Source organism: Malaclemys terrapin, chromosome 11, assembly GCF_027887155.1.
Source record: "Malaclemys terrapin pileata isolate rMalTer1 chromosome 11, rMalTer1.hap1, whole genome shotgun sequence".
In the NCBI taxonomy this organism is placed as follows: domain Eukaryota; kingdom Metazoa; phylum Chordata; order Testudines; family Emydidae; genus Malaclemys; species Malaclemys terrapin.
Window position 1 is genome coordinate 70,012,296 of NC_071515.1, and position 26,298 is coordinate 70,038,593.

At 42.1% G+C, this 26,298-nt stretch overlaps 1 protein-coding gene across 6 annotated transcripts in view; it reads left to right on the forward strand.

Moving 5' to 3' along the window:
• Positions 1-24,990, forward strand: part of SEMA5B (semaphorin 5B) — a 335,078-nt gene extending 310,088 nt beyond the window's left edge. For 5 of the 6 annotated variants that reach the window (XM_054043657.1, XM_054043655.1, XM_054043654.1 and 2 more), the window contains 2 exons: positions 902-1,107; positions 19,065-24,990. In XM_054043657.1, coding sequence (XP_053899632.1) covers positions 902-1,107; positions 19,065-19,220 — 362 coding nt within the window. In that variant the 3' untranslated portion in view covers positions 19,221-24,990. Of the gene's footprint in view, positions 1-901; positions 1,108-18,525; positions 18,596-19,064 lie in introns of all 6 variants that reach the window. The other variant, XM_054043659.1, reaches the window with a different exon arrangement.
• The last annotated feature ends 1,308 nt before the right edge of the window (positions 24,991-26,298 follow it).

Here is a 26,298-nt window from a genome sequence, read left to right on the forward strand (position 1 = left end):
GCAGTTTCCTTGGTATTTTCTTTTCTCCCCACTGCCCATTTTGTTCCGTCTCATTTCCCCCCCTTTCCCTGGCCCCTCCTGTTGCACCTACCAGCACACTCTTTACTGTTGCTAATACACCTCATAGATAGTGGGGGGAGACTAATTGCCAAATCAACAAACAAGATGGCTGAGCACACTTGGGATACGTGGACACTGCAAAAAAGTCCTGGAGCTGTGAGTCTCGGCCTGAATCAACTGACTCCGGTCCGTGGGGCTCAAGCTTCCGGGCTAAAAAATAGCAGAGTAGACGTTTCCGGCGTGGTGGGTGGTGGGTCTCGGAGCCTGGACCCCAGCCCAAGCAGGAACGTCTACACTACTGTTCTTTAGCCCCATAGTGGGAGCCCCACGTGGCTGAGTCAGTTGGTCCAGGCTCTGAGACTTGCTGCCATGGGTTTTTGGTTTTTTGTTTGTGTTTTTTTTGCGTTGTCGACGTATCTGTGGGGATTACATAAAGGAGGAATGTGTCATGCTGCTTCCCCCCATACGCCTCCCCCACTGGATATTTTTGGGTCGCCAACAAAGAGGGCTTTTATTTTCCATTGGATAAAACACTGAGTTTTTGTAGCCCCCTATTTCCATGACATGCCCGTGCTTCGGAATCCATGAACGTGTATTGTCTGTATGCCTCGTTTCTTTTGCTGTCAGCTTAACAGAATGTTTAGTTTCAGTATCAATAGAGGGAGAGAGAATGGGGAGACAGGGAAAGAGCTTTGAGAAAACAATGTATGGACCCATTCAATTCAGCAACTTATCCCCATTGATTCCGAGATGATGTAGCTCTGATTTGTATCTGTGCTCTTGTCCAGAGAGGAAGAAGGCTGCTCTTTGAAAGGAGCGTCACTTGTTGTTTTGCTTGCAGGGTTTAGTCTCATCCATCTGATTGCCACTGGGGTCTCCTGCTTCTTTGGTTCCAGTCTCTTAACGTTTGTGATCTATGTGTACTGTCAGCGCTGTCAGCGGCAGTCCCAGGAATCGACTATTATCCACCCAACCACTCCCAACCATCTCCATTACAAAGGCAACACAACCCCCAAGAATGAAAAGTACACGCCCATGGAATTCAAGGTAGGATACTTTACCAGAAACACCACTGGCAAATTGATAACAGCTGCCTACGTATATATTTATGCTATGGTTTTAATTATAAATGTGTGTGCGTGTGATACATAGATAAAATGTATATATGTACATAAAAGAATCAGAAAGAGGATAACCCGACAGCATTGTTAGGGCTTGATAAAAAGAAGCAGAAGGAATGGAGAGAAAAATGGAAATCTTAAAGTACAAATAGCTACTGGTGATATTTAGATAAACAGGATGAGATTCTTTAAATACACTGAGGGAATGAAAAATAGGAGAAACTTGGTGAGGCCATTCCTGGGGCAACAGAATAAGGACCGAATTCTGCCACCCTTATTTATGTTGGGTAGCTCCTTACTCTGCGAGTAGCTCCTTTGAAATCAATGAGGCTACTCAGTGTGTGAAGTGTTGGAATCTGATCTTAAGGAGGTAGGAAGAACATGCTCCCTTGGCATCTGTATTTCGTAAGGAGAGCATTAGCAATACATGCATGGAGGAGTTGCAGGAGACAATGTGCTGGAGAAGACTGAGAAGACTGAAACAACGGTAAACCTGTATTTGTGTAAAATTGGGGGAGTAATGGATGATGTCTGCCGGTAATAGATGAGATTGGGGGTCAGACAGCTGAATGGTGACTGCTGAGGTGGCAGAAAGGGAATTTGAGTGGAGCAGACTGTCTTGGGGCAGAGGAACACGGTGGGGAGGATGATCTGGAAGTTATAACAACAAACAACTGCTCCTCCCCAGTAGTTACGTATCACTGACATTTTGCGTATGTTGTCTGTCTGTCTTTCCTGTTTAGGCCATGATCCTGCAATAAGCTCCATGCAGGCAGACCCCTGTACCCATAGACTTTGAACGGTGCTCATTGCAGGATCGGGGCCATAAATTGTAAGCTCTTCATGGCAGGGACCGTTTCTACCTAAACGTTTTCACAGCGCCCCGCACGAGAGGACGTCAATCCTGATTGAGGCCTTTGGGTGTTAGCACGACACAAATAATAATAACAACAATGATGATAATGGGGCTATACCAGATAATTGGAAGAGAGTGGCTATTGTTCTGGTACTGCAAAGAAATATTATAAGAGTCTGAAAATTACAGACTCATCTGGTAACTGCGGTCTTGATTGAGGTGGTGAGTACTTCCTGATGGGTGTTACGGGCCTCTCCTCTGCTGTTTAGCACCTTGCAGGATTGTGAAGTTTGTAAATGCAATCTCAAAAATATGTTTCCTGGTGGCTTACGGATATAGTTGCATGCAGTTTAATAAGGGTGCAGCATAATAATGAGAGTCAGCATGCATTTGTGGACGGTAAATCATGTCACACAAATTGGATTCCTTTTTTTTAAATTAAATAAATATTGATCTAGGTAGAAGGGAAGCAGCAGACAATATCTGGATTTTGAGAAAGCTCTTGACAAAGTTTCACAGGATGGATTATCCTATAAACTCTCAGAATACTGGGTAAATAATAAATTATGAAGATGGGTAAAGGATTGAGGCCAGATCCTGAAAGCTCCGAAACCACAGGAGTAAACCTTTCAGTTATATGACTAGTCCTGGTAGGCCTGCAGCGGTGAGTAAGGCCTGCTCGTGTGAGTAGAGTTTTGCAGGACTGTTCTCTTGTTTCATGAGCAGCATGCAGAGGGCTGGAGTGAAAGGGGGATATTCTTTTTGTAAGTGGGCAAGGAACGGATACTTGCAGGGCACTATATTAATATTTTGGTAATGATGCAAACATTGCTGTGATGTATAAGATCAGTACATTTGCAGATGATACTAAAATAGTGGGAGTGGTTAAGATTCAGATGGATACAGCTGATTACAGACTAATATTGATTGACTGGGCAAATGGATTATGGAATGGAATGTCTGTATAAAGTTGATAATATTCAAGTGAAGCACAGTTTAAAATGGCAATGGTTTAGTTAATACAGTATCAGAAAAGGACCTGGGGTTTTTGACAGGCCGAATATCTGAATATTTGCTCTTGTGTGCAGCTACAGTAAAAGCTGATAGGATGTTGGATTCTCTGAAGGGGGGGTGGGGTGTATATACATTAGGTAGGAATTCTTAGCATTAGTTAGATCACATTCTGGGTGTCCAGTTTAGATTACTTGATTTGAAGGAAGGTTTAGCTAATTGGAGACAGTGCAAGATAGGGCAGTGAAGGTGGTTAACGGAAAGGAGGGACTCGCATATAAGAAGTGATGGACAAGATGGGGGTTATTTAGAGACCATTAAGAAGTGACACAACTGAAGTATGTAAATCGAAGATCATTGGACAGCCAAGAACTAAGAGTTCAGGGTAAAAGAGACTTGTATATTAAGAAGAATTTAAAGAGATCTTATTTTACAGAGGCAGTGGGGAATGAGTGCCATGGACGTCCAGGTTGGTGAAGGCAGTTGATTTAAATGAAATCCCTTCTCACTCCCTCTGTAAAATCATGTCCCCTTAAAATCTGCTTGCATATAGTTCCTCTTACCTTAAACCCCTACTTTAGTCTGTCCAACAACCTTAGACTTACACTTCAGTTGAGTCACTTCTCATTGTTCTCTAAATAATGTAGTGTTAGTGCAGTTGAAGAGAGGTTGCATGTGTGGGTGGAACATAAGGCACAGGGGTATTATTAGTTTTGTATTTGGGAGTAGCTGACACACTTCAGCAGGCATTTTGAGGGATTTTTTCACTGCTTATGTTTTGTGCCTGCCTAAACTGATCTGTAGTAGGTGTTTGTTTTGATGGGAGAGATTCTGTCCTGCTCTGGTTTTTAAAAAGGGGAAACTTAAAAATGTTCTTAATGGTTTTTTAAGTTTAAAAATATATTAGATAGAATTCTCACCAGTTAAAGAAGGGTCCATGGTTTTAGTGTTATCCTACTGAGCTCTATACAGTAACATGGACCTTATTGTCGTTCTAAATTCACGGGGGCTAAAATTCACCTTCTTAAAAATGGGAAGTGCTCTGGAATTTTGGCTTGGACCTGTCTGTATTCTAAATGTTTAAATTCCAATTGATCTTCTGGGTCAGAATAATGCACACGGACACAGTATGTATGTATGTGCGTGCGTCTGGGTTAATAAAACCTGAGCTTAAGGAAATATATGGTCAGTCGGCTACTTTGCAGTAAAAGAAACCGATAACGGACATTGACTGGATGGTAACACAAGGCTGAGCTAATGCACAGCTCTATTATTTTCTCTATTCTTTTGATACTACTCAGACTTCTGCAACCTTCTTTATTTCGTATTCATCTTGAAATATCTCTGTTGCCCAATCAGTTTGAGAGCATTACACTCAAATGTACAGTGCTGAATGCGGAATTGTAAATCGAGGTGAATGTTACATGAAGGTAGATTTAATGAAGGCAATCTTACCAGGTCTGAGCCTTGTTGGGAAACTCAAGTACAGCAACATATTAATGCAGATCAGATGTAAATACCATAGATGACGGTGACCTGTTGATTATTTAGTTGATGATAACTTGCCAGGATAGGGTTTTGTACAAGAATGTTTTATTTTCCTGGCTTCTTTTGAATTTCTATCTTGCTTTGTCAGACTTGGTGGATTCTATTATTAGATATTTTTGCTGTGACATTTTAAAAGATTTCATACATATGCTTTCATCAGCAATACGTAGATTTTGAGTTCTTATTCATAAATTATAGGGAGAGATTTTTGGGGTCATCTAGTAAGTAGTTCACGTTTCATTCATTAGTTAAATTCATACAGGGCTTTGACAATATCAAGCACTATGCAGTACAAGGGCACGATAAAATAAGAATTAGCAGCTCTTTGAACTGGGCATCATGGCAGAATGGGTTACAGAACCTCCCACGACATCCCCAGTACTGTCAGGCTGATTAGTTAATAACTGATGATAATAGGGGAGAGCAAAACTGGCATTCTTAGCAGGTTTTGTTCCTTCTGGGAATTTCCCAGCAGCCCATGCTTTCCAAGTGGCTAGTTAGCTCTGTACTTGATATAAGGGGGGAGGAATCTTGGATTGAAAAGCAAGGAGGACCTAGGGTCAGGGCTGAGCTGTTCTGAGATAGGAGCCTTAGAGCAGCCATGCCTGGAGACAAGGCTCCAACTGAACTTTCTCTTATTGTTAAATTCTTTGTTAATAAAGGGGGCTAAGTGTTGACTCTACAAAGCGTATGGACTGAGTTTTAGAATAGTCTGGGAAAGGCACCTGCACATAGGGCCAAAACCAAATCCCATTGAAGTCCATGGAAAGGCTTCCATTAACTTCAGTGGACTTTGGATCAGGGTCATATCAATTAAGGAGAATTGCATGTTTTCAAGGTTGGGTGTGATGACAACTATATAGAGTTTCTTCCCAGCTGTGTTTGTATTGACGTATCTTTTTTTGTAATGTAGCTTGTAGCTTTATTTTGAAGACCTATCCATATATTTTATAAAATCAAACTTCTCTCTGTAGAGATGCCTCAGACAAATGATCAAAGCTTCCAGTTCCTCTACTCCACATCCTGTCTCTGTCACCCCCACTGCCATCCCTTGTAAACCACGGGAAAAGTTGTTGCTTAAGCAAAACTGCCATCTGCTCCAACGAGAGCTTTATATGAGAGGATAGAGTGAAAACTGAGTGAGGATTTTGGGATTGGGCTGTGAAGAAACTTGTAAATGTTTGATATATTTCCTAGTGCCTGGAGTTTATAGGAAGACATCAGGCCACTACAAACTAACTTGGGTAAGTCTGCGAATATCACACCTGCCCAAACAAAGTTATATCTCTGAATGAAAATACGGCTATTAGAAAATATTCATAAATGGAAAAATATATTCATTAATTCCCATGGGAGCTATATAAATCAAACAATCGAAATTAAACGCCTTTCAACAAAGTGAGAATAGTCCCACTGAGAGCTAAAGACCCACGTGGAGCAGGCACCCTCTGCAAGGGATGTCAGACAATTGCAAAATATTTTATAGCAACAAAATATCAATATGGGGATCGCACGAGAGAGTTTCTGCCTTGCTGAAGAATAAATATTCTGAACGAATTATCAGTCTTAAAGATTGGTGCAGCTTCCAACTGTGTAGTGAGAAATAAAGCTTGAAGCAGACTTTGGATATTGGTTTGATTTTAAAAATCTGTTTCTTTCGGGTATAATTGTTTTTATCGCTACTGAAAATTGCATCTTTTTTAAAGCCGAGAAGCAGCTGGGGTTAAAGTTTTAGCTACTTTGGGTCCCCCAGAGGTAAGTTTTGCCTAAGGCATTCTTAGTTTATGAGGATATTTGCTTCTCTCACCCTTGGAAAATCTAGGACTTCGTCTCCTATCTCCTAATTTGATGTGTTGCTATTTCAACTACACTTAGCTAACCCACTTATTCCTATGTGGTCACAGCACAGACCGTGATGTCGTTGTGATATACTAATTCCTTTTGTTTCAATGACCCTTTCACTGTGCATCATTCAAGTCCCAGGAATTGGGCTATACAGTTCAGACATTAGTCAACAGCTAATGAAACACAACTCAGTCAAGAAAGTTCTCAACAGTTTCCCTTTAGCATCTGCCTTGCCTATGTGGCTTTTTCAAGAGAGATTTAGCTGATGCAATCAGATGAAACAACAACAAATAAAAACAACAGTAAATCAGATTGAAACATAAAATCTATTTTAGGTGAATTTCATGCTTAATAAAGACAAATGCCACTTTGCTCAGGGGAAATAAACTGTTTGAATGGCACATTACATATGTTACGAGTATAGTCTTATTTGAAAAAGAATGGTAGGGCCTGGTGGCTGTATTGGCAATGGAGTATTGTGCTCTTGATTGTATGATCCAGCAGTTGCAAATATCACTTCAGGGGAGTCTAGATTTACATAAGTCCTGCTAGGAAAGGAAAGTAAGAGAGCTCCTGTTGGGGGGGGGGGGGAGGATTAAGCCATGCAACTCACATGAAATCTATTAGTGTCTGTCTCCCCCCACCCTTTTATTTAATTGGGTCAAGTCAAACTGAGCAGTCAGGCATGCCTGGATGTGTGGCTATTATGTGATTATTCTGCCCACGGAGTGATCTGCATCTAGCAGAGGGGTCATTACCCCGTGACAGCAGCGTCCTGGACAACGGGGGCTGGAGGGGGAAAGCTGCCTTCTAGTTTTCACATATGCCTCTGATCTATAGACGAATTGTTTAAGATGACTGAAAACTGCCAGTTAGAGCTGGAATGTCTCATCTCTCTGGTTGTCCCTGATAGGGCTCCCCCTTGGAATGTTAAACAGCGCTCACTGCTGCTTTAGTCCAATCTGGTTTCCACTCTAACCGTTTTTAAGGCGGGCGCTTCGTTGCTTCGCAGGGCTGTGGCTGCGTGCTGTGTGGCAGGAATCCAAATTAGCACATCAGTAATTGTCAAGAGAGCTTCTGTTCAATTCTCTCGATCCGGTTTTCACTTCTTCTTTGATTTTAAGTCATCTTGAGAACCACCTCCCTGTGGATGTAGGTGCTTCATTCTTGTCCTGCCACGTGTTTAATGATTACTCAACTCTGTCCCCCATCCGGAGGGTGATATGCATGTGAGCAGGATCTTTGCTGTTGTCCCCTACTCTGTGAGCTGAGAACCCCATCGAGTCATTGCAAATGCCAGGTTTGCCATCGTTGGCATGATATTTATTTGTCCCCCACACTGAAAAAAACAGAATTCAAGAAAGAAGAAATGTGGATTCCTGAGGGAATTCAACAATATGGCAGTTAACTGGCTACTGTGTATTTATACCACTGCCCTCTACTGGCCAGAACAGGGCTGCTCGGTTATGTCCTAGGCTCTTTACTGCTAACACCTAATGGTGATTTTCCCTTGGCTCGGGGGCATGGGACTGTGATACTGGAGAAGGAAAATGTGTATTCTTCCCTCCACTGCTTCCATGAAGCCCGGAGTGGCAATGGTATGCGGCATAGAGAAACCTGTGAAGTCCTGAGTGGCCATGGACTAATAATAATAGAGCCAGAATTAGTTAAAGCTTTGTGTAAGAGGGAAGGGAACCAAACCAGCAGAATGCTAAGCAAAGAAATTAAGAGGGGCTTTAGAAATATATGAGGGGAACAATAAATACCAGAGAAAGTATAAGCCCAGTGATACATTTGGAAGGAGACTAAATTAATTAGGAATCTAGAATAGTTGAGCTACTCAATGGCTTCTTTAACTGGAATCATAAAGAGAGTGAGGCTGGTCATTAGGAAATAATGAACTATCAAGTCTAAGAATTAGGGGACAGTTGTTTGGCCGCTTGGAGCAGCTTGAGGAAGGGACCCGGCCAATGTGCCAACTTTGTGTCTTCCTGACACTCAGGGAGCCGGGCAGTCCAGAGGAGCAGTTGAGAGCAGCCTCAGTGCTGCTCTAAGATGCCTTGGTTGCTCCAGCAGTCACATCCCCCATACAGGGTGGGTTTGGCATTGAGTTAACAAGGCTGGCTCCACCACTCCCTCAGATGCTTGTATACAAGGGGAATCCTCATTAAGACATCTCTAAAGTTGCTTTGCCTGATCGGCCTCACTGGATCCCAGGACCTAGCACTAAGTATGGGAATAAAGGGGAAAACTGACTCTGTATCAACAAGTCTGGATGGACTGTATCCTGGAGTCTGTGAGAATTAGCTAATGAACAGCCCCAATTACTAGTATTGATTTATGAAAATTCATGAAAAGTGAGGCAATACCCCAGTGCTGTGAAATGCAAATATATAGTACCAAGTATTAAATACAGGGGAAGAGAGAGCTCCAGTCCCTACTTAACTAATTGAATAGCTATTGAACCATCAAATCTGGGTCACTTCCATCACAGGAGTAGCCGCATTAATTCCACGTGAGTAAGAGCTAGATTTGGTGCGAAGAGGAGATATCTGGAGGCACATAGGCTCCTATTCCAAAGAGTATTTAAGCACATCCTTAACTTCAATCCATCCCCATTAGGACTTGAATGCTTGGCTGAATTGGAGCCACAGTGGAGAATGAAACCAGGAGCAATGACTGGAATGGGCCATATTTTGCTTTCAATTATGCCCGTGCAAATTCATTGAAGCCAATCTGTGTCATCGTTATATGCAGGGTGACCTGAATTAATTTTTGAGCTGCAGTATCACATACTTTGAAGTGAACGGTACTTGGGTGGTAATGACAGCGGAACTGGGACCCCCTCTGCACACCGAGAGAAATTAAACATGATCACTTCTTTGGCTTCCGAGGCTAGAGGATGAAGGGAACGCTGATGTCAGACATCTAGGGCTGGATCCCCGTCTGTTGTAAATCAGTGTAGCTCCACTCACCCATATACTTTAGTAAAGCATTTGGTACAGGGTTGTACGAAACCTGATCTGGCAAATGGATTCAGATTGGCTTGGATTTGAGGGCTGCCACTGAGCCTGAAAATTGGCTGATGGATTATCAATGGTGGGCAGTGATTAGAGCTCTGTGGTTGTCACGGGGGTCACGGAAGGCACAGATTCCGCGACTGCTGCAGCGGCCAGTGTGGCTGACCCCAGGCCACCCAAGCAGCTGGCCCCAGAGCCAGCTACTCAGGTGGCCCTTGGGCCAGCCACACGGGCTGCCACTGGAGGGTCTCTGCAGCCAGTGCAGCTGGCCCCAGGGACCGCCCGAGCAGCAGTCCCAGGGGTGGCTAGAGCAGCTGCAGCTCAGTGGCTCCCAGCAGCAGTCCCAGGACGGCTGGAGCAGTGGCAGGCCCCAGGGCTCAACGCCCCCTCCCCGGCAGTGGCAGGAGCGGCTGCTGGCCCCCGGGGCTCTCACCCCAGCTCCCCCCTCCCCCACAGCTGGTGCCATGGGCCCCTGAGGCTCCCTCCCCCGCAGCAGCTGGTGCTGAGGGCTCCGGCGCCGCCCCCCCCCTTCCCGGTTCAGTCAGGAATATTTATGGTACAGGTCATGGGCCATGATTTTTGTTTCTTGCCCGTGATCTGTCTGTGACTTTTACTAAAAATACCCATGATTAAATCATAGCCTCAGCAATGATTAATGGCAATTACCCATATTGTGGGGAGGTGTCATGTGGGGCACATGGCTTATGAGGAGAGGCTGAGGGAACTGGGATTGTTTAGTCTGCAGAAGAGAAGAATGAGGGGGGATTTGATAGCTGCTTTCAACTACCTGAAAGGGGGTTCCAAAGAGGATGGATCTAGACTGTTCTCAGTGGTACCAGGTGACAGAACAAGGAGTAATGGTCTCAAGTTGCAGTGAGGGAGGTCTAGGCTGGATATTAGGAAAAACTTTTTAACTAGGGGGGTGGTGAAGCACTGGAATGGGTTACCTAGGGAGGTGGTGGAATCTCCTTCCTTAGAGGTTTGTAAGGTCAGGCTTGACAAAGCCCTGGCTGGGATGATTTAGTTGGGGATTGGTCCTGCTTTGAGCAGGGGGTTGGACTAGATGACCTCTTGAGGTCCCTTCCAACCCTGATATTCTATGATCCGTGTGAAGCCTGATTTCCTTCGACACCTTCATTGCAAACAGCATGTTAATGAAATTATCAGAAGACCCTAAATTGGGAGGTGTGTCAAACACCAGCCTTGATAGAAAACTCATGGGAAAGGACTCAGAGAGTTCATAGATGTAGAAAGAAATAGGTGAGATTTAGCAGGAGGGAGGACACCCAAAGCAATTATGTGGAAGGTACTCAAAAGGCAGCTATGTAGTGGGAGGGAGGTGTCACGCTGCCTGGAATGGCTCACGACCGTGAGTGCCAACCTCAAGGCAGATTGTCAAAAAGCAGGGCAGACACCCCAAACTGGTTGTATGTTCTGTAATGAGATTTCACCAACGCAGTAACAAATGTGAACTCCTGAAGCCCTATAATAGCCTTACAGTGGAGTCACAGACAGTCCCCTTGGGCATTCCAGTCTATCTTGCCACCCAGGCAAACGACTTAGTGATAGATGGTTGCTATGCACCAAAGATAACAAAAGATTTGGGTTACTCTCAGCCCCAAGAGACTAGATACTTACTCCGGGTAAATTTGCACCTTAGATCTCACACCAAACACAATGCTTGTAGCCAATCCTATTGTAAATTATTTAAGGGTTTATTAAGTACCAAAAAAATGAGAGCCTTATTACAAAATTAAAGTAGGCAAACATATATACGCAAATGAATTAGTGTGTGGTTTCAAAAGGTGACAGAGTTGTAGTAATATGTCAGCTCTGAATGTCTTTTAGGGCTAACCCAGGTTCACCAGGGGATCTCTGCTTCTGTTTCGGAGCCACCTCTAGCCCTTTGGGCGTCCAAACAGCAAAAGAGATGACCCATTTTCTTGTCAGCTGTTTTTATTTCCTACTTCCAGAATTCAAGCTGATGTGATGAGCCCTTTTGCATGTAGCCTCTTGATGAGTGTGAGGGGGCAGTTAACAAAGTCTTTGTATTGTAATGTTCCACAATGGTTCATTTCATTTTGATACGACTTCCTGATGGGCAGGAGACATCCCTCCTGACTGAGTTCACAATTTCAGAGCAAGCATTTTTTACAGTTACAAAACAAAAACGTAAATACTGCCTCATAGCATGTGATAAAGAGATAAATGAGATTAATGCCTGCAGCAGCTTCTAAGCATTTCATAAAATCTAAACACTTTGTGGTAAGTCCAGTACCCATCTTAGCCATGCGGATACACAGGTAAAACTGACTGGTTTCCAGCAATACATTTGTCAGTGCTCAGCTGAGGTCTAAAGCATTGGCAAGAGATGGCACCTGGTCTGCCAGCCTCATAGGAGATCCCTGAAAAGCAGGAAGGCTGTCAGAGACCTAAGGAAAGTATTGGTTGGCAAATTAGACCCTGTCTATACTGTGATTTTTTTTTGGGCGGGGGGGGTGTGTGTGCGCGCGCGCTGGGGTAGCTGTATCTGTGTAACTCCCAGTCTAAATGCACTGTGCTGGAGTGATGTGGAGCTCATACCATCCCAGGTGATTTACCCCAGTAAGTTACCAGGTAAGTTGCACTGTTGCAGTATATACACATTAGGGTTGTTTGCACCAGTGTAGCTACATTGATGTAGGGCTTATCTACACTTGAAACGCTGCAGCTGCACCATGGTAGCGCTTCAGTGTAGATATACCTATGCTGACAGGAGGGGTGCTTGCATCTGTCCACCTTCCCAATAGGCGATAGCTAGGTGGACAGAAGAATTCTGCAGAGACATCACAGAGCAGGGAGCAGATAGCCTGTATCTCCACAGCACTGTTGAGACTACAGCTGGAATTTTGTGTCCTACTCCAAACATCTCCATACTGACAAAGAGGAGGGAATTTTTTGGGTGTAGGTTGCTTCAGGCTTCCTTTTGTGTCTGTATAGTGCCTAGCACATTGTGAATGCTACAGGAAACAAATAACTAATGCTGATAATCATCCAGAGAAGAGTAACAAATACATGCGAGTCTAAGACCACGCTGAGTGTGAGGTGGACAAATTACTTAAGGTCAGATCCACCACCTGCTGATGGCGGTGGAAAGACTCCCCTTGACCTCAGTCACCTTTGGCTCAGACTCTTGGGTCCCAATTCAGAAAGATACTTAAACACAAGTCTAGCCATAAGTATGTGCCTAGCTCACAATGGAAGTTGTGCCATCGACTGCAGTGAGGGTAGGATTTCACCCACTGGGCGTACAGTTTAGCAGATCTAAATGTCTTTGCACCATCCAGGAGGAGGTGAGCTTCTAAGGAAGACTTGAAAGAAGAGATGCCAGAGGCTGTGAATCTTTTTATAGTTTGTGGCTAATCTGTGGGATTCCGAAGCCCTTTCCAGCATTTGTCTGTATTTTCAGTAGTGGCTATCATGTATAGCGTGAGAGGCATGATACCGTTGCAGCAGGCAGTTGATGGGCGGGAGTAGGCTGTGTATCCTTTGTTTTGTTAGTGCTAGTACATGCCAAGAGGTTTGATTTTAGTCATGTGCTTTGTTTATTTTTAATGTAATTGTTGTGCTAATTATTCACCAATTTGCTGGCTAGTCATAGTACTGAGATGACCACCTTGTACCACTCCAGAAAAGTGCATTCTGCAGGGAAGTGTTCATAATCTGAGTCCATTTCAGTAATCCTTATCTATTTTATGTTGCCATGACACCGAGTAATTTCCTGTCATGAGCAGGGCATGGCTAGCTCCATCAAACATAAACAATCTGTATTGAAAAAGCATTTTAGCCAATCTGATTTTACCCTGAGGAAAACACGAGCCCCAGGAGGAACACAAAAAAGACAAAAGGTTGGATCTGGTTATGCTTTAATGTTTATTTCTATCCATTATGTAATTATATTTTGAGTTGATTCTATAATTCCCTTCTCCCTCCCTCTTTCCCCACAGAAAACAGGAGTGGCCAGCTTGCTCTCTCAGATCACTGTTACTGCAGGATATTGGATACTGCTAGCAGGGAAAATGGGAGCCACTCATTTTATTCTTTAAAGGCCTAATGTTGTGCCATTGAATTCATGCCCTTGATTACAGTGGAAGTAGGATATCAAGCTCTACTTGCATATGGTCCCAATTTGGGCATTGTGGGTTCCTACTGTGACTGAGTGCAGTAGTCTAATTCATGCTGTCTATCCTAAAGCAATCCAGTCACTTTGATATGTAGACACCAGTTCTGGGCTATTGCCTAAATCCACTGCACAATGCATGTCAAAGCTTAAAAGTGTATGGAGAGGCTACAGCACTGATTGGCTGGCTGGCTGGCTTCTTGTGTTCCTTTCCAGCCAACATGAAGTTTAGGACTGATGTGTTTTTAATGGTAAAAAGAGATCTTACATTATATACAAAACTGCAGGAGTGGAAGTGCAGTCATCGCATTTTAGAGAGATCTTTTGGGGGAAATTACAGTTGGAAAGATATGCATCATGGTATAAAACCTCTTAATCCAGGACAAGATTAAAATGTGATTAGGGGTTAATCACAAATGATGAGTGAGATGCTCTAAAGGGGTCACCTAACTAAAAATAACTGCCATATGTAAAGGGGAAAGACTGAAATATCTGCCAGTGGCAGAAAGATGTTGGGGCAGATTTGCTGTTTGTGTCAATGGTCATAGCGCCATTGGCTTTCATGCAGTTATGACAAATTTACACCAAATGAAGATCTGCCCCCAAGATCCTAGGAGAGCTCCAAAAAAGGGAAAGGAGTCTGAAGTGCTGAGAGGACTGGACAAATGTGAAAGTAACTGCAAAATCAGGTACCAGATGAGGCTTACCAGAAATCTTTCTGTATTATTTCGCTGTGTTAGAAACGCTGTTACTTTTTTGTGCCGACTTAGATTTTGGAGGCATATATTTGGGAGGAACGTGTATTTATAGCTAATACACTAAAAAAAATTGCCCTTTTCACTGGAGCTGGTCAAAAAACGGGGAAAAAATTGAAAAGTTTTTGTAAAAAAATTGAAATTTGGAAAAGTTTTAGCACACAAATGTACATACAGGCATATATACAGTTGTATCCAAGATCAAACTGGATTAGTACTGTAATATCCATATTATTAAATGTGATTATGTGCTGAGAGTTGTCAGATTTTAATCCAATACACTAGTGGATTATAATTTAATGACCTGGGCTAAGGGCACAATTTTTTGGCATGGGGGTAAGGCTTATGACACAGGCGGTTAGTAATTAGAAAGTCTGAAAGTTTTACTTCGCCTAAAAATATCACTAGTAAATGATGAAAAAGATCTAGTGAACAAATATATCATGATGCCAGTCACGTTTAAAAATACTTACACTTTGCTTTATTGGAACTTTATCTTGGATGGGATGGAACTGTCTGTGCATGTATCAGAGGGGTAGCCGTGTTAGTCTGAATCTGTAAAAAGCAACAGAGGGTCCTGTGGCACCTTTAAGACTAACAGAAGTATTGGGAGCATAAGCTTTCGTGGGTAAGAACCTCACTTCTTCAGATGCAAGACTAAATAATACACACACACACATGCACATACAAAATAGTCCATCCATATGGAACATATCCATACGTATATTGTATATAAGTTTCAGAGGTTATGACAATATATGGAAGGCATTTTTGGTAGCCCTATGCTTTTAAAATTATTGTAATGACAACTATACATTGCTTATACATTTCGGTAAACATTGGGCTATTCAGTGTTCTGCTAGCCCCAGTAGCATTGTCAGGACATACTTTTTTAAAAATTGCTGACAGTGATAATATGTCAAAATGCTGCACTTATCTCAAACCATCTCACAGTGATCTCTTTCTTCACTTTTCTGAAAACGTCCCTATGTGACAAACTAATATTCCTAGGACAGAAGAGTCTTTCTTGTGTTTTATTCATATGCCAATATAATACAATAAAAACTCTTTTAAAGGAAGACGTTTAAATTCTGGTGTGTGCCCTTGAGTAATGGGTTTGGGTCAGATTAGCATAAATTGCTGGCAAGCCATCTGCTAAAAGGCTGTGGGATGGAGGCTCCTGATGGATAGACTGGCAAATATAACTTGGCTTTGCTGATACTGCTGATCTTGAGGATGGAGGAAGCAGGTAGCAGATATTTGATCAATGTGGTTTGAGTTCCTGTTTGCTCCTGAGTGAAACAATTTTCTATCTTTCTATCTAAATATAGCTTACAGGCATTTTTATCACCATAGATTCTGAGTGCTGCTACAGAGGCAGGGCTGTGAGAGAGCCTTAACCCCCTTTCCCAGCCATGTTTAGGAAGGTTCTCAGATACAGCTGTGTATTGCCCAGGGGGAGTGCTGCCCTGAGGAGAAGGCATCTTACTGAAGTTTTAGAGGAGAGGCAATAGCATCAACAAACCCTGCTGGAGACCCTTGTCTGTTCAGAGTGGGCCAAATGTGCCCCGGGTGTAACTCCATTGAGTTCAGCACACTGGGGATGAATGCGGTCCAGTGTCTGAGCCATGTCCTGCCTTGATGGCGCAACCCATGTCACTCCTGAAGGAAAGTCTTCAGAGGGACAGTTTGTCACCTGTCTCTCATCCCTGCATAGGGGGAGAGGAAAGGAGCCAGGGTTAAATCTTTTAATTATACAAGTGAGGCTACCCACAGAGATTTAAATGCAATCCCCGTCTGGGTTTGTGGATTTCTAAAATTCGCTGCTGCCTAATTTCTCCTCTTGCAAAAATATCAACCAGTTTCTAGTGCCTGGGAGCCTAACCATCTATTTATTAAAATAAGACCAACAATATGTTTGTGCTGGAAAACATTAAGGCGCTGTACATTGATCATATGGATTTAGGGCTCGTTCTGCCTTCCTAATATCGCCAGAGCCTTATTCTGTGAAGCTAATTGCATTATAAATCCCTTAAAGCATTTTCATAAGGTATTGCCCAAAGATCTGAAACCCTCCATCAAAGAACAAAGAAACAGTTGTGGGGTTGTTTTCTAATTAAGTGTTATAGGAAAGTAAAGGCAAAAAAGAGAGAGAAAATGCCAATGTTAATTAAATGCAACGCTTGCTTTCACTGACTAGATTTAAAGCATTGCAGGAAATCCTGAAATTTAGTCATTCCAGCTGAGAGCCCAAGGAATCGAGGGCTGTGATTTTTCATTTTCAGCTAGAGGTGGGCCCGACCAAGATCTGATCATCATCAAACTTCAGGGGTGTTTAGATCTAGACTCATCTCTACTCTTAACCCTTAGTGAGAGACTCCGCTTATCCACAGCTGCCGTGACCTCCCGAGAGCATCCAACTGAAACACCTGCTCTCACACATCCATATGCTGACAGCCCTCTCCTTCCCACATTGTGCAACCCGTGAGATTTCCCTGAGCATCATCTCAGGACTTGACCATGTAGGAGGCGATTTCCTCACTCACGTGTTCCTCTTGCCCTCATTTATGCTTCTGAAAATTTACACTTGGGCTACTACTGTGCAGTCGAGTAGATCTGGCGGTGTTTTATGCTCACTTGGTGAATGAGGACACCAGTGGTACGGTGCGCCGTACTCCTCCATGGAAGGCACTGGCATGTAGTATTTAACTGCACGTGTTAAGTATACGGAGCTAAATCACACTAGTTAGGAAATAACAATCCTTATGTACAGCATGCATGAATAACTAAGTTCATATGCTTTGGAAGAGCTCCCCAATAATAATACTTTGCACATATAATGTGCCTTTTACCCAGGGATCTCAACTCTTTGACCAAGCTGGGTAAGTATTTTTATCTTCATATTACAGATGGGGAGTCCGAATCTCAGAGATTTCCCAAGGACACACAGAATGTGGCAGAGCCAGAGAATTAAACTCAAATTCACTGACCACCAACCCTGAGCTCTAACCAACAAACTGCTCCCTTTATTATTTTGATATTTTTGTCTGATTGAGAGCGATGCATAACACTTCCTATCACATCTTCCTTTCATTTCTAAGGGCAGAAGGAATTCTCACCCCTTTTTGGCCAGTTGGAAATTATTTAGCATTTGCACATCTATAGTAGTTCTGCCCATTCAAAGAGTGATGTGTGGCATGCATATAGCGCCTGATGCTGTTACCTTTAGTCACCGAGAGCAGTGCTTTACTCACATGAAGCCCCCTCTGAAGTACCTAGGACTCTATGCATGAGTAAGCTACTTCTCAGGTTGAATGAGAGTGGAAGTATTGGGCCCTTAGCACTTGTTGAGCATTGACCAGTTAATCATCACATCACTTCTGGGAGCTAGGTTAGCAAGCATTATTAACCCATATGGAAACAGGTGATGTAATTTGCCCAAGGTCACACAATTAGTCAGTAGCAGAGCCAGCATTAGAACTCAGGAGTTTCAGACTCCAAAGCTTATATTCAGTCCTCCAGTCCACGCTGCCTTTCAAATGAGTGACACTCTCCACTCCAGATGGCAAGAAGCTTGAACTAGCCAATCACAGGCCTCTGCACCCTTTTTGGAAATAGTGTGCACCTATTTTAAGGGTGTAAGTGAAACATACATCTTTTGTTGCCTCAGAATAAGGGATGAATTCCTTGTTGCAGCATAACAGCAGATTAAGGGGCCCACGTGAGAGATTGAGGCATGCAGTTATTTAAAAATAAAAGCCTGCCATGAGCATGCTTCAAAAGCAAAATGGATTGTGTGACTGAAATGACATCGACAGCAAGGAAAACGATAAATTTTCTGAGAGGAGTCTCCTCCTCCAAAACAGGACTTGATCCTTTTGAGCTGGAAACATCTGGCATGTCAGTGGATTTTACAACAAAGGGGAGGGGGAAAACAATTTCTGGTGGCATGAATATAAGTGAGTCCATGATAAGGCAGAGAAGGGGGAAGAAAAGCCCCTGCCTCTTTTCTAAATTCTAGTGGTAAAAGATACATTTTATATTTCTCATTTTTCTGCTGCTATTGACAACACTTGTTACTTGGTTGTAGAATTTCTTGAGTCATTTTAGTTTTTCAAAAAGTGACCATGACTTGTTACTTATACTGTAGCTGACAGAAGTGACACACTTAATATCGGGGGGTCCAAACCTGGATATCTACCAATGGAGATGGAGATCAGGTAAATGTGCACCTGCTCTTCCAAAGAGAAAAGAAGTGCCATCTTGGTAACTACTATGACAGGGAGTTGGTGGCTGTCCAATGAACACTTTGGAAGGGAATAGGTTGAGTGTACAGTCCACCACTCAGTCCTGTTTAGGCCCAGCATGGTTGTGTGACAATGATGATCAGACATCATGCCATCTAGTAGGAGAATCTGGGTCTCTGCAGAAGACTCTGGATTCTGGCTCTAGTAATGGCTGAGCACAGATCCACCAACACAGAAATGGCAAGAGCTGTGGGTCCACCCACTGACTGACTCCACAGAGAGAGAGAGCCATGTATGGTACACACCCATCTTATCCTCCCAGATGGAGGGAAGGTGCCAGTGGCCCAGGATGGAGATGGAATCTGAGAGAGAAATTTCTGAAAATAGGAAAGAGCATTTACAAAGCATTTATATGTCTATGTAATTTTTTTACTTTTTACAGACGCTTAACAAGAACAACTTAATACCTGATGAGAGGACCAACTTCTACCCCTTGCAGCAAACCAACGTGTACACTACAACCTATTATCCCAGTACACTGAATAAATATGACTACAGGCCTGAGGCCTCCCCTGGAAGGACCTTTACCAACAGCTGATGATGGACAGACTGTCCAAGGACTGGATCACTTCCTATATGAATTGTTTTTTAAACTGAGTTTATGGACCAAATATTGGCCCGGTCTCCAGATGTAAATATTGTACAAGTAGGGCCTTTTTTTTTTCTTTTTGGTTAACTGTATTACTTTTAAACAGCACATCTCCTTAAGTTGACAGAATGCTTATGGACCATGGACCATTCTGCATAGACTTTTGTGGATATTTGGCTGGTGATGACACTTACTGCTGCAAATATTCATGGCTGGATGATCAGTATTTCTCTCTGAGGCCTGAATTCCCGAGGAGCTGATTGCATGCTGTGCTAGGTTTCCACCATGCTACACTCGTGTGTTCTAAGAAACATTACAGGTAGCTCCTTAGAGCAATGGATGATTGTACAGTGACTAGACAATGGCGGTACATTGAATGACACTTCGTTCACAAGACAAGCTGCCTGAGACTCCATCACGGTAGGAACTAGAACAGTTTTAGGTTTCCAGTGGTGTCTCCAGCATCACTAGAAGATTCCTTTCACATTGCAGGAAATAGCCTCCGCAGTCTCTTCTTTGGTAACATCCAGTTCAACTGGGGAAAGAAAACACACAAAGTACTCTACCCAAAGAAGCATTTCAGAATATTTCCAGTTTTAATTAAAAGAAAATGATTCAGGCAATGAGATGTTAAGTGAAGTAAGTGTTGGACTAATGAGATGTGGACTTTGCATAACAAAGATGTGCTTACCACTGGAAAAAATGTGAGGAGTGCTGTACGTGAGCCATGAGCTTTCTTTGAAATGACATTTACTTTTTTTTCCCTCCAAGCTTGATCCTGTTCATATCTGCAAGGAATGACGACTGATGGCCAGGCCCCCCTCTTGTGAAATCACTAGGCTTGGGGCTAATTCTTATTTTATTATTATTTTTTTAGTTCACTTATTTTTTGAAGAGTAAGAAATTCTGAATTTTTGGCACGGTATTTTTCTAAGGAATGTATTCATAGCATACCATGACGCAGAAAGTCTGCTGCACATTCTTAGTGTCTTCCAGTCAGTACGCCATCAAATAATTATACAGCTGAATAATGTGCATTGTTTGCCAATATTTCTTTAGATTTCTCAGCTAGAAACAAACAAAAAAAACCCCAACCTTGTTACAGTTATTAAATTGGGACTGTAGCGTTATTAAACATTATATCCAGCCTTGAAATGTAATTTTGTGTATGTGTGTGCCTGTGTCCAGCAGAACTGTATTAGACTGTTGCAGAAGCCATGGTGTGTACAACCAGATATGTATGTCTGACATTGTTTTGTTTTGGCCAAACAGTATCACCAGTGCTTAATGGACAGTTCCATCAAATGTGTTAGCAACGTGAGCAAGTTTGACACTGTTAGTATTGAATGTTTCTAACTATTTATAATGAACTCCTGAGGCTAAGACTTTTAGAATGCCACAATACTGAGCATGAGATAAGAGTACAAACTTAAACACCCATGAGCTCCAAGTAGCTCCAGAACTTGAATTCTTTGTATGCATCTTACTGTAGCAATTGCCATGTCTGTTTTCAGTCATTGACTGGGATGTGTTTGAAGCAGTTTGGGTTGTATTGGTTACATAGGAGAGATTTCACTGGAAGCCCGCACTCAGCTAGTTTCTCGTTGCTGTCATTCGCGGACACTTGTTTGGAAGGTGGGGCTGAGATGGAGCTGGTCATTGCACACATACCCATCCACAGAGCTGAGACGAGGCTTTGCTGCTCATGACTCAAAATGTACAGCTCTCCTAAGGGTGAGGCAGAGCAGAGGTGGACTCTGTAACCTGGTCTTACAGTGTGGGACCAAAAGCAGGCGAACAAAGTAACCTGTTTCTAAACTAGTTGAACCCTAACGTATGGTAGTGATCTATAGCTGTAAGGAGATTTATTATAAAATTTGGTCAGTGAGGGTCTTAGAGTAGCTCAATGACTCCCAACCTTTTCTGGCAACTGTACCAGTTTAGCAGGCTGATCCAGGTTCTGCTTCCAGTGACCCCAGTGTAAATTGGGAAAAACCCCATTTAAATAAAATTACTCTGGATTTATACAGCCGTATGACCAAAAGCAGATTCTGGCCCTAAGAGTTTGGCTGTACTAGTTTCTTACACTTATTCAGCTAGATCAAAAGAGGCAGGCACTGGTCACAAAAGTCCCATTGATTTTCAGTGGGTGTTAGGTACCTAATTCCCTTAGGACTATAGAAAATCCCAAGCTAAAGTTACAGGACTGGTGCAGAGCCCTCCTGGCTGACAACTGTTGCACTAGACATCTCTAATGTCAGCAGTTCTAAAGAAACTGGCGCCCAAGATCACTGTAGACATTACAAGCTAAAGTCATTTCTTAGCTTCCATTTCAGGTGGTTCCCTGTGTCGGAGAGTTATACGGTTATTGTTTATTTGGCAGGATTACAGCTGCAATTCTTAGAGGTGCAAGCGAGTTAAACCTTGCAGTTATTTTAATTTTTTTTTTTTTTGGTAGCTCAAACATTTCCATTTGCGCAAAAAAAAAAAAAAGCCATGTAAGAGCTGAAATTATTTAGTTTTTCAACTCCGTGAGCAAGATCACTGCTTTCATTGTGCTTAAAAGATGCATATATTATAGTGTGTATGGGCAATGGGGTAGGTTATATTTTCATCAAGACATTTCAGAGTCATTCTTATTAGCCATCTGAATGGCTTCATGAAATTGGCAATCACAGCGAGAATCTGTGGACTCCATTCAAGCAGAAAGTAGAGGCAAGGGGAGGAGGAACTCTGAACTCTTAGTACTCAATTAATGTTTGTGTGAGAGTGCAGTTCTTTAAGGGCAATGTTAATGTGATGTGAGGGTTGAATTCCTTCAGCGCTCCTCCGTGCGGCCCAGGTTAATGACACAATATACAATGATAGTCTTGTGTTTCTGTTTGGTTCTAGCAGGTAAATTGGCAGCAGATCTGTAATAGCCATAGGAGATTGAATTGCTTCTGCAACCTGATGTTAAACTGCTTAAATTTCCCATTCTTAAGGTCATCTAAACATATGCCCAGTGTGTTGGAAATACCATTGCTCTAGCACCCAAGGTTTCTAACAGCAGCTTTGGCTTTTTTTTTTTTCTAAAATGCTGATCAGTTATTTAGCAAGAAATTGGGTTGACCTTGCAGCCTTCGCTCACTGCAAATATTCTGGAATAGGATTCAGCTGTACAGCATGTTGAACGCAGTAAGTGTCTTGCACCCAAATGGGTAGGGGGTAGCGTTTAACAAGGTCGTTCTTTTTCCACCTCCATATGAAGAGATGCACTACTCCCTTGCGCTAAAGGTTGCATGTATGGAGTGAACTATGCCCCATTGTAAAACTGCTATTGCACTTCACTGGATTGAGATGCCAGTTATAAACATGCCACCCCTTTATAACTTGCAGCTGCCTCCAATAGACAAGACCCCCAAAGGTAAAATACCTGGAGAAAGGGGCGCTGTTGTCTAAAGAGGCACTTGTGAATGTTTGTAAATATGAGCCACTCGCTCTTCTGAGACATGTGAAATGTACAAATACCAGAAAAGAATGTGTATGGAGTAATGACTGCTGTTCTTAATGCCTTATTTTGAGAAAATGAAATAGAAGTTATATTGAAATCAAGGTAGAGAGTGGGAATGGAGTCCATTAAATGCCAGATGTGGTAAAGATGATTAGGAAACCTCCAATGATTAGTCTAAGATAAGCCCACGTGAAGATGAAATTGCTGTCCACGCAGATCAGTGTATTCTTTGTACCAAATGTCAGATTTTTTTATACATATAAAATGTAAATTTAAAGTTTATGTAACAAATTTAATAGTGTGCATAGCTATCAGCAGATATCTAGGGTATATATTTATAATATATACACAAACTCTGTCTCCATCCATTCAAATACCTACAGAGAAAATTTAGACTTAGAAAGGCAGTGCTAGTGTTCAAATTCCATAGGGAAAGACTGAAAATAAGGATTAAGAAACCCTATGATCTTTTAATTAGATATAGCAAAATACATTTTATAATAATTTTTAAAAAATTGAAAATAAAATTGATTTGTTGTAGTTACAAATGCCCATTCTCCACAAAACACTTGGCTAAGAATAACTAAGTAAACAATTTTTGTAGCCCAGTGGTGCCACCGGACTCCTTGTTGTTTTTGTGGATATGCAGACTAACATGGCTACCCCCTAATTTTTGTAGCCACTCAGTGGATGACTAATCAACCTGAGGCAGCTCTCTGTATCACTCTTGAATTCAACTACAAGTAGAGACTAATTATGCAAACAAAGTAGCAGGTTAGAACAACAAATGGAAAGTAAAAAATGTCAAACTGGATCTGGAAGAAATTTTCACTTGCATGTTGAAGAGCTTTGCAGTTGAGTGGCAGCATAATAGTTTAATAACCATTTCCACACAGGACTGTTGTCATACAATTTAAGAGCTAGATCCTGCCACCTCCTAGGTTGTGATTTTCAACTGGGCCTGATAGAGCAATAGGAGAAGATGTAGCTAATGCCTTTGGGCACCTTTATAATCCCCAGCCTTGTCTTCTAGATTAACCCTCACCCAGGGACATCAGTGGGACTCCCTGAATATCAGGCATGCTCCAGCACCCACTGGAGTGATGGGAACATTGATTTCAAGGAGTGTAGAGTAAGGACTATACCCATCTGAGCAGTGGATTTGGCCCTCGCTAAAGGGGTTGTTTTGATAGCTCAGTGAATTCTCAAATGAGAACAGCTTCATATAGGTAAATCCCTCATTTAAGCCAGTTAAGAGAAAACATCCAACAATTCTGAGGTCAGATAAGCACTGACCAAGTTGGATGCTGTCTGTAGCAGTGGAGCCTTCAAAACTGCACAAGGAAACTAACAAAAGCAAGCCCTCATGGAGAATCCGGTATCTTAATTCTCATGGGCACAACATTGTAAGGTAGAGCCTTTCTTGAAGTTTTAACGGCAATTCTGGTTCCCAGCTGCAGAAGACCTATTCTCATCATTGTAATCAGTGGTGTTTGCTTCTAGAACTTGATTCCTCATTCCAGCCCTATCCAGTATTTATTTTTTCCAAACACATTGGCCCTGACAACGTGAATAGTTACATGCTATAAAGACAGCACTGAGCTTTTGAATTCCTAGTATAAATAGTTTTGAAATAAAAATACCACTACTCCTTTATTACACTGAAACCTCAGTGGGATTGGGATGCTGTGTACCATACAGGCCACAGCATGAGGGAGAGGTCAGTGTGTCTAATAACTGAAGCAAAAGGGCTTTTAGTAAAAATATGGCAAAACATTGGGGAAAAAAGCCACCCAGCTGCATGATCTTGTGGGTTTCATCTACATGCAACTCATCTCTAATAACATCTGCATATATTTTGAACAGATGAGCAAATTAATCAGAAACAACCTTTGTCACAGAGAGTAAGTACGTTAGCTAGGACTTAAGCAGGGGTGAGGAGGGAGTGACAGAGGCAATGCCGGATCTTTGATACACAGGAAATTGTTAGTAGAAAACTGTATATTTACTCTAAAAAAGGAAAATCTGGCAAGTATTAGTGGACTCTTAGTGTAAAGGCACATCACCCTTCCTATGCAATTGAACACGATGGTACTATTGGTATATAAAGGTGACCTAGACTGTAATCACTGCCTTTAGACACTGTGAATTTTTTTGGGGTACTCTGTATTTTTATATATTGTACAATGTAAAGAGTAATTCAGAAATAAAACAGAACCACCTGGAGAGCTTGTGAGTCATTTCCCCTCAAAAAGACATAACATGAAGTCACCGAAGATTTGACAGGCAACCTTTTCCTGGCAATGGTCAATACATACGTTACAGATGGCAAAACACATCCCAGAGTGCAACTGGCCAATTGGGCCAGGTTTAGAACTTGGAATATGTGTAAATATCTAATTCCTTGCTGACCACAATCCCCTTATTGCCTGAACCATGACACAGAATTGCATTTATCACAATTTTAGCCTGGATGACTACATAAGGTTACTGGGTATAAAATTTAATTCAGCTACACAATGCAACACTCCATCTAAACAAACCTGATTTTGTTCAGCATTCCAGAATAAAACTAAATACCAAAACCACTCCTGCCACTCTCCCACACTTTAGGTACATTTGACTCACAAATCTTATTTCAGAATAAGGCATCAAATGGGCCGAACTAAAGCTTTGAATCAAGTGACTCCGAACGCCGGTGGGTTTGAAATGCAAATCCAGGTCTGATTCTGCGGCATGACTCTGCTCCCTGGCTCCAGTAGCACCTCTGCTTTGTCCAGGGAACCACATAACTAGTGTCCCAAGGACACAGTGTTTTTTGTTGTTTTTTTTAAATTGTATCAAGAATATTAGCTTGCTCCAATGAGGCAAAGATATAATCAACATGCTGAGCCTTTCAGCTGTACAGTTCCCACTTGGACTGAGATTGTATTCTAGCTACTTTGCTATTGTTACATATCACAGTAAAAAATTGTAAAAATGGGCACATTTTTGATTGAAGGATGATCATAGCCTCTTACTGGAGAATGTTAGTGCTCTCATCCCATTTATTAATCAAAATAAAGACTGTAGAAAGTGACAGAGTCAGAAACATTTTAGTTTATGTTTCAAGACAGCTGAAGACGTATATTGTAGTTTTATACTGAAAATTACACCATACTGTCATAAAAAATAGATTGGATTGCTAACAACCTGAAACATGCTACACCTGCGTATGGAATACCTTATCCCTAGTAAATCATAAGCTATCTTTTGGGTGTTTTCAGATGCTCAAGTGTATGTACAAGAATTTCTTTTCAAACGCAGACTATCAAAAAGTAATTGAGAGGCACATCATCAGTAAAAATAAACTTAGTGGGAATCAGATTTTTTTCCCCGTTATTCCTACACTTGAATTTGCATAAGCAATTCAAAACAAAACCATTTAGCAAGCAAGACACTTCTGTGTAGTGAATTCTCAAATCGGAAACTAAAAATCTATGCCTAGCATATTGTTTTTCTAGCTACTAATTTGAGTCATTAAAGTAACAGGCT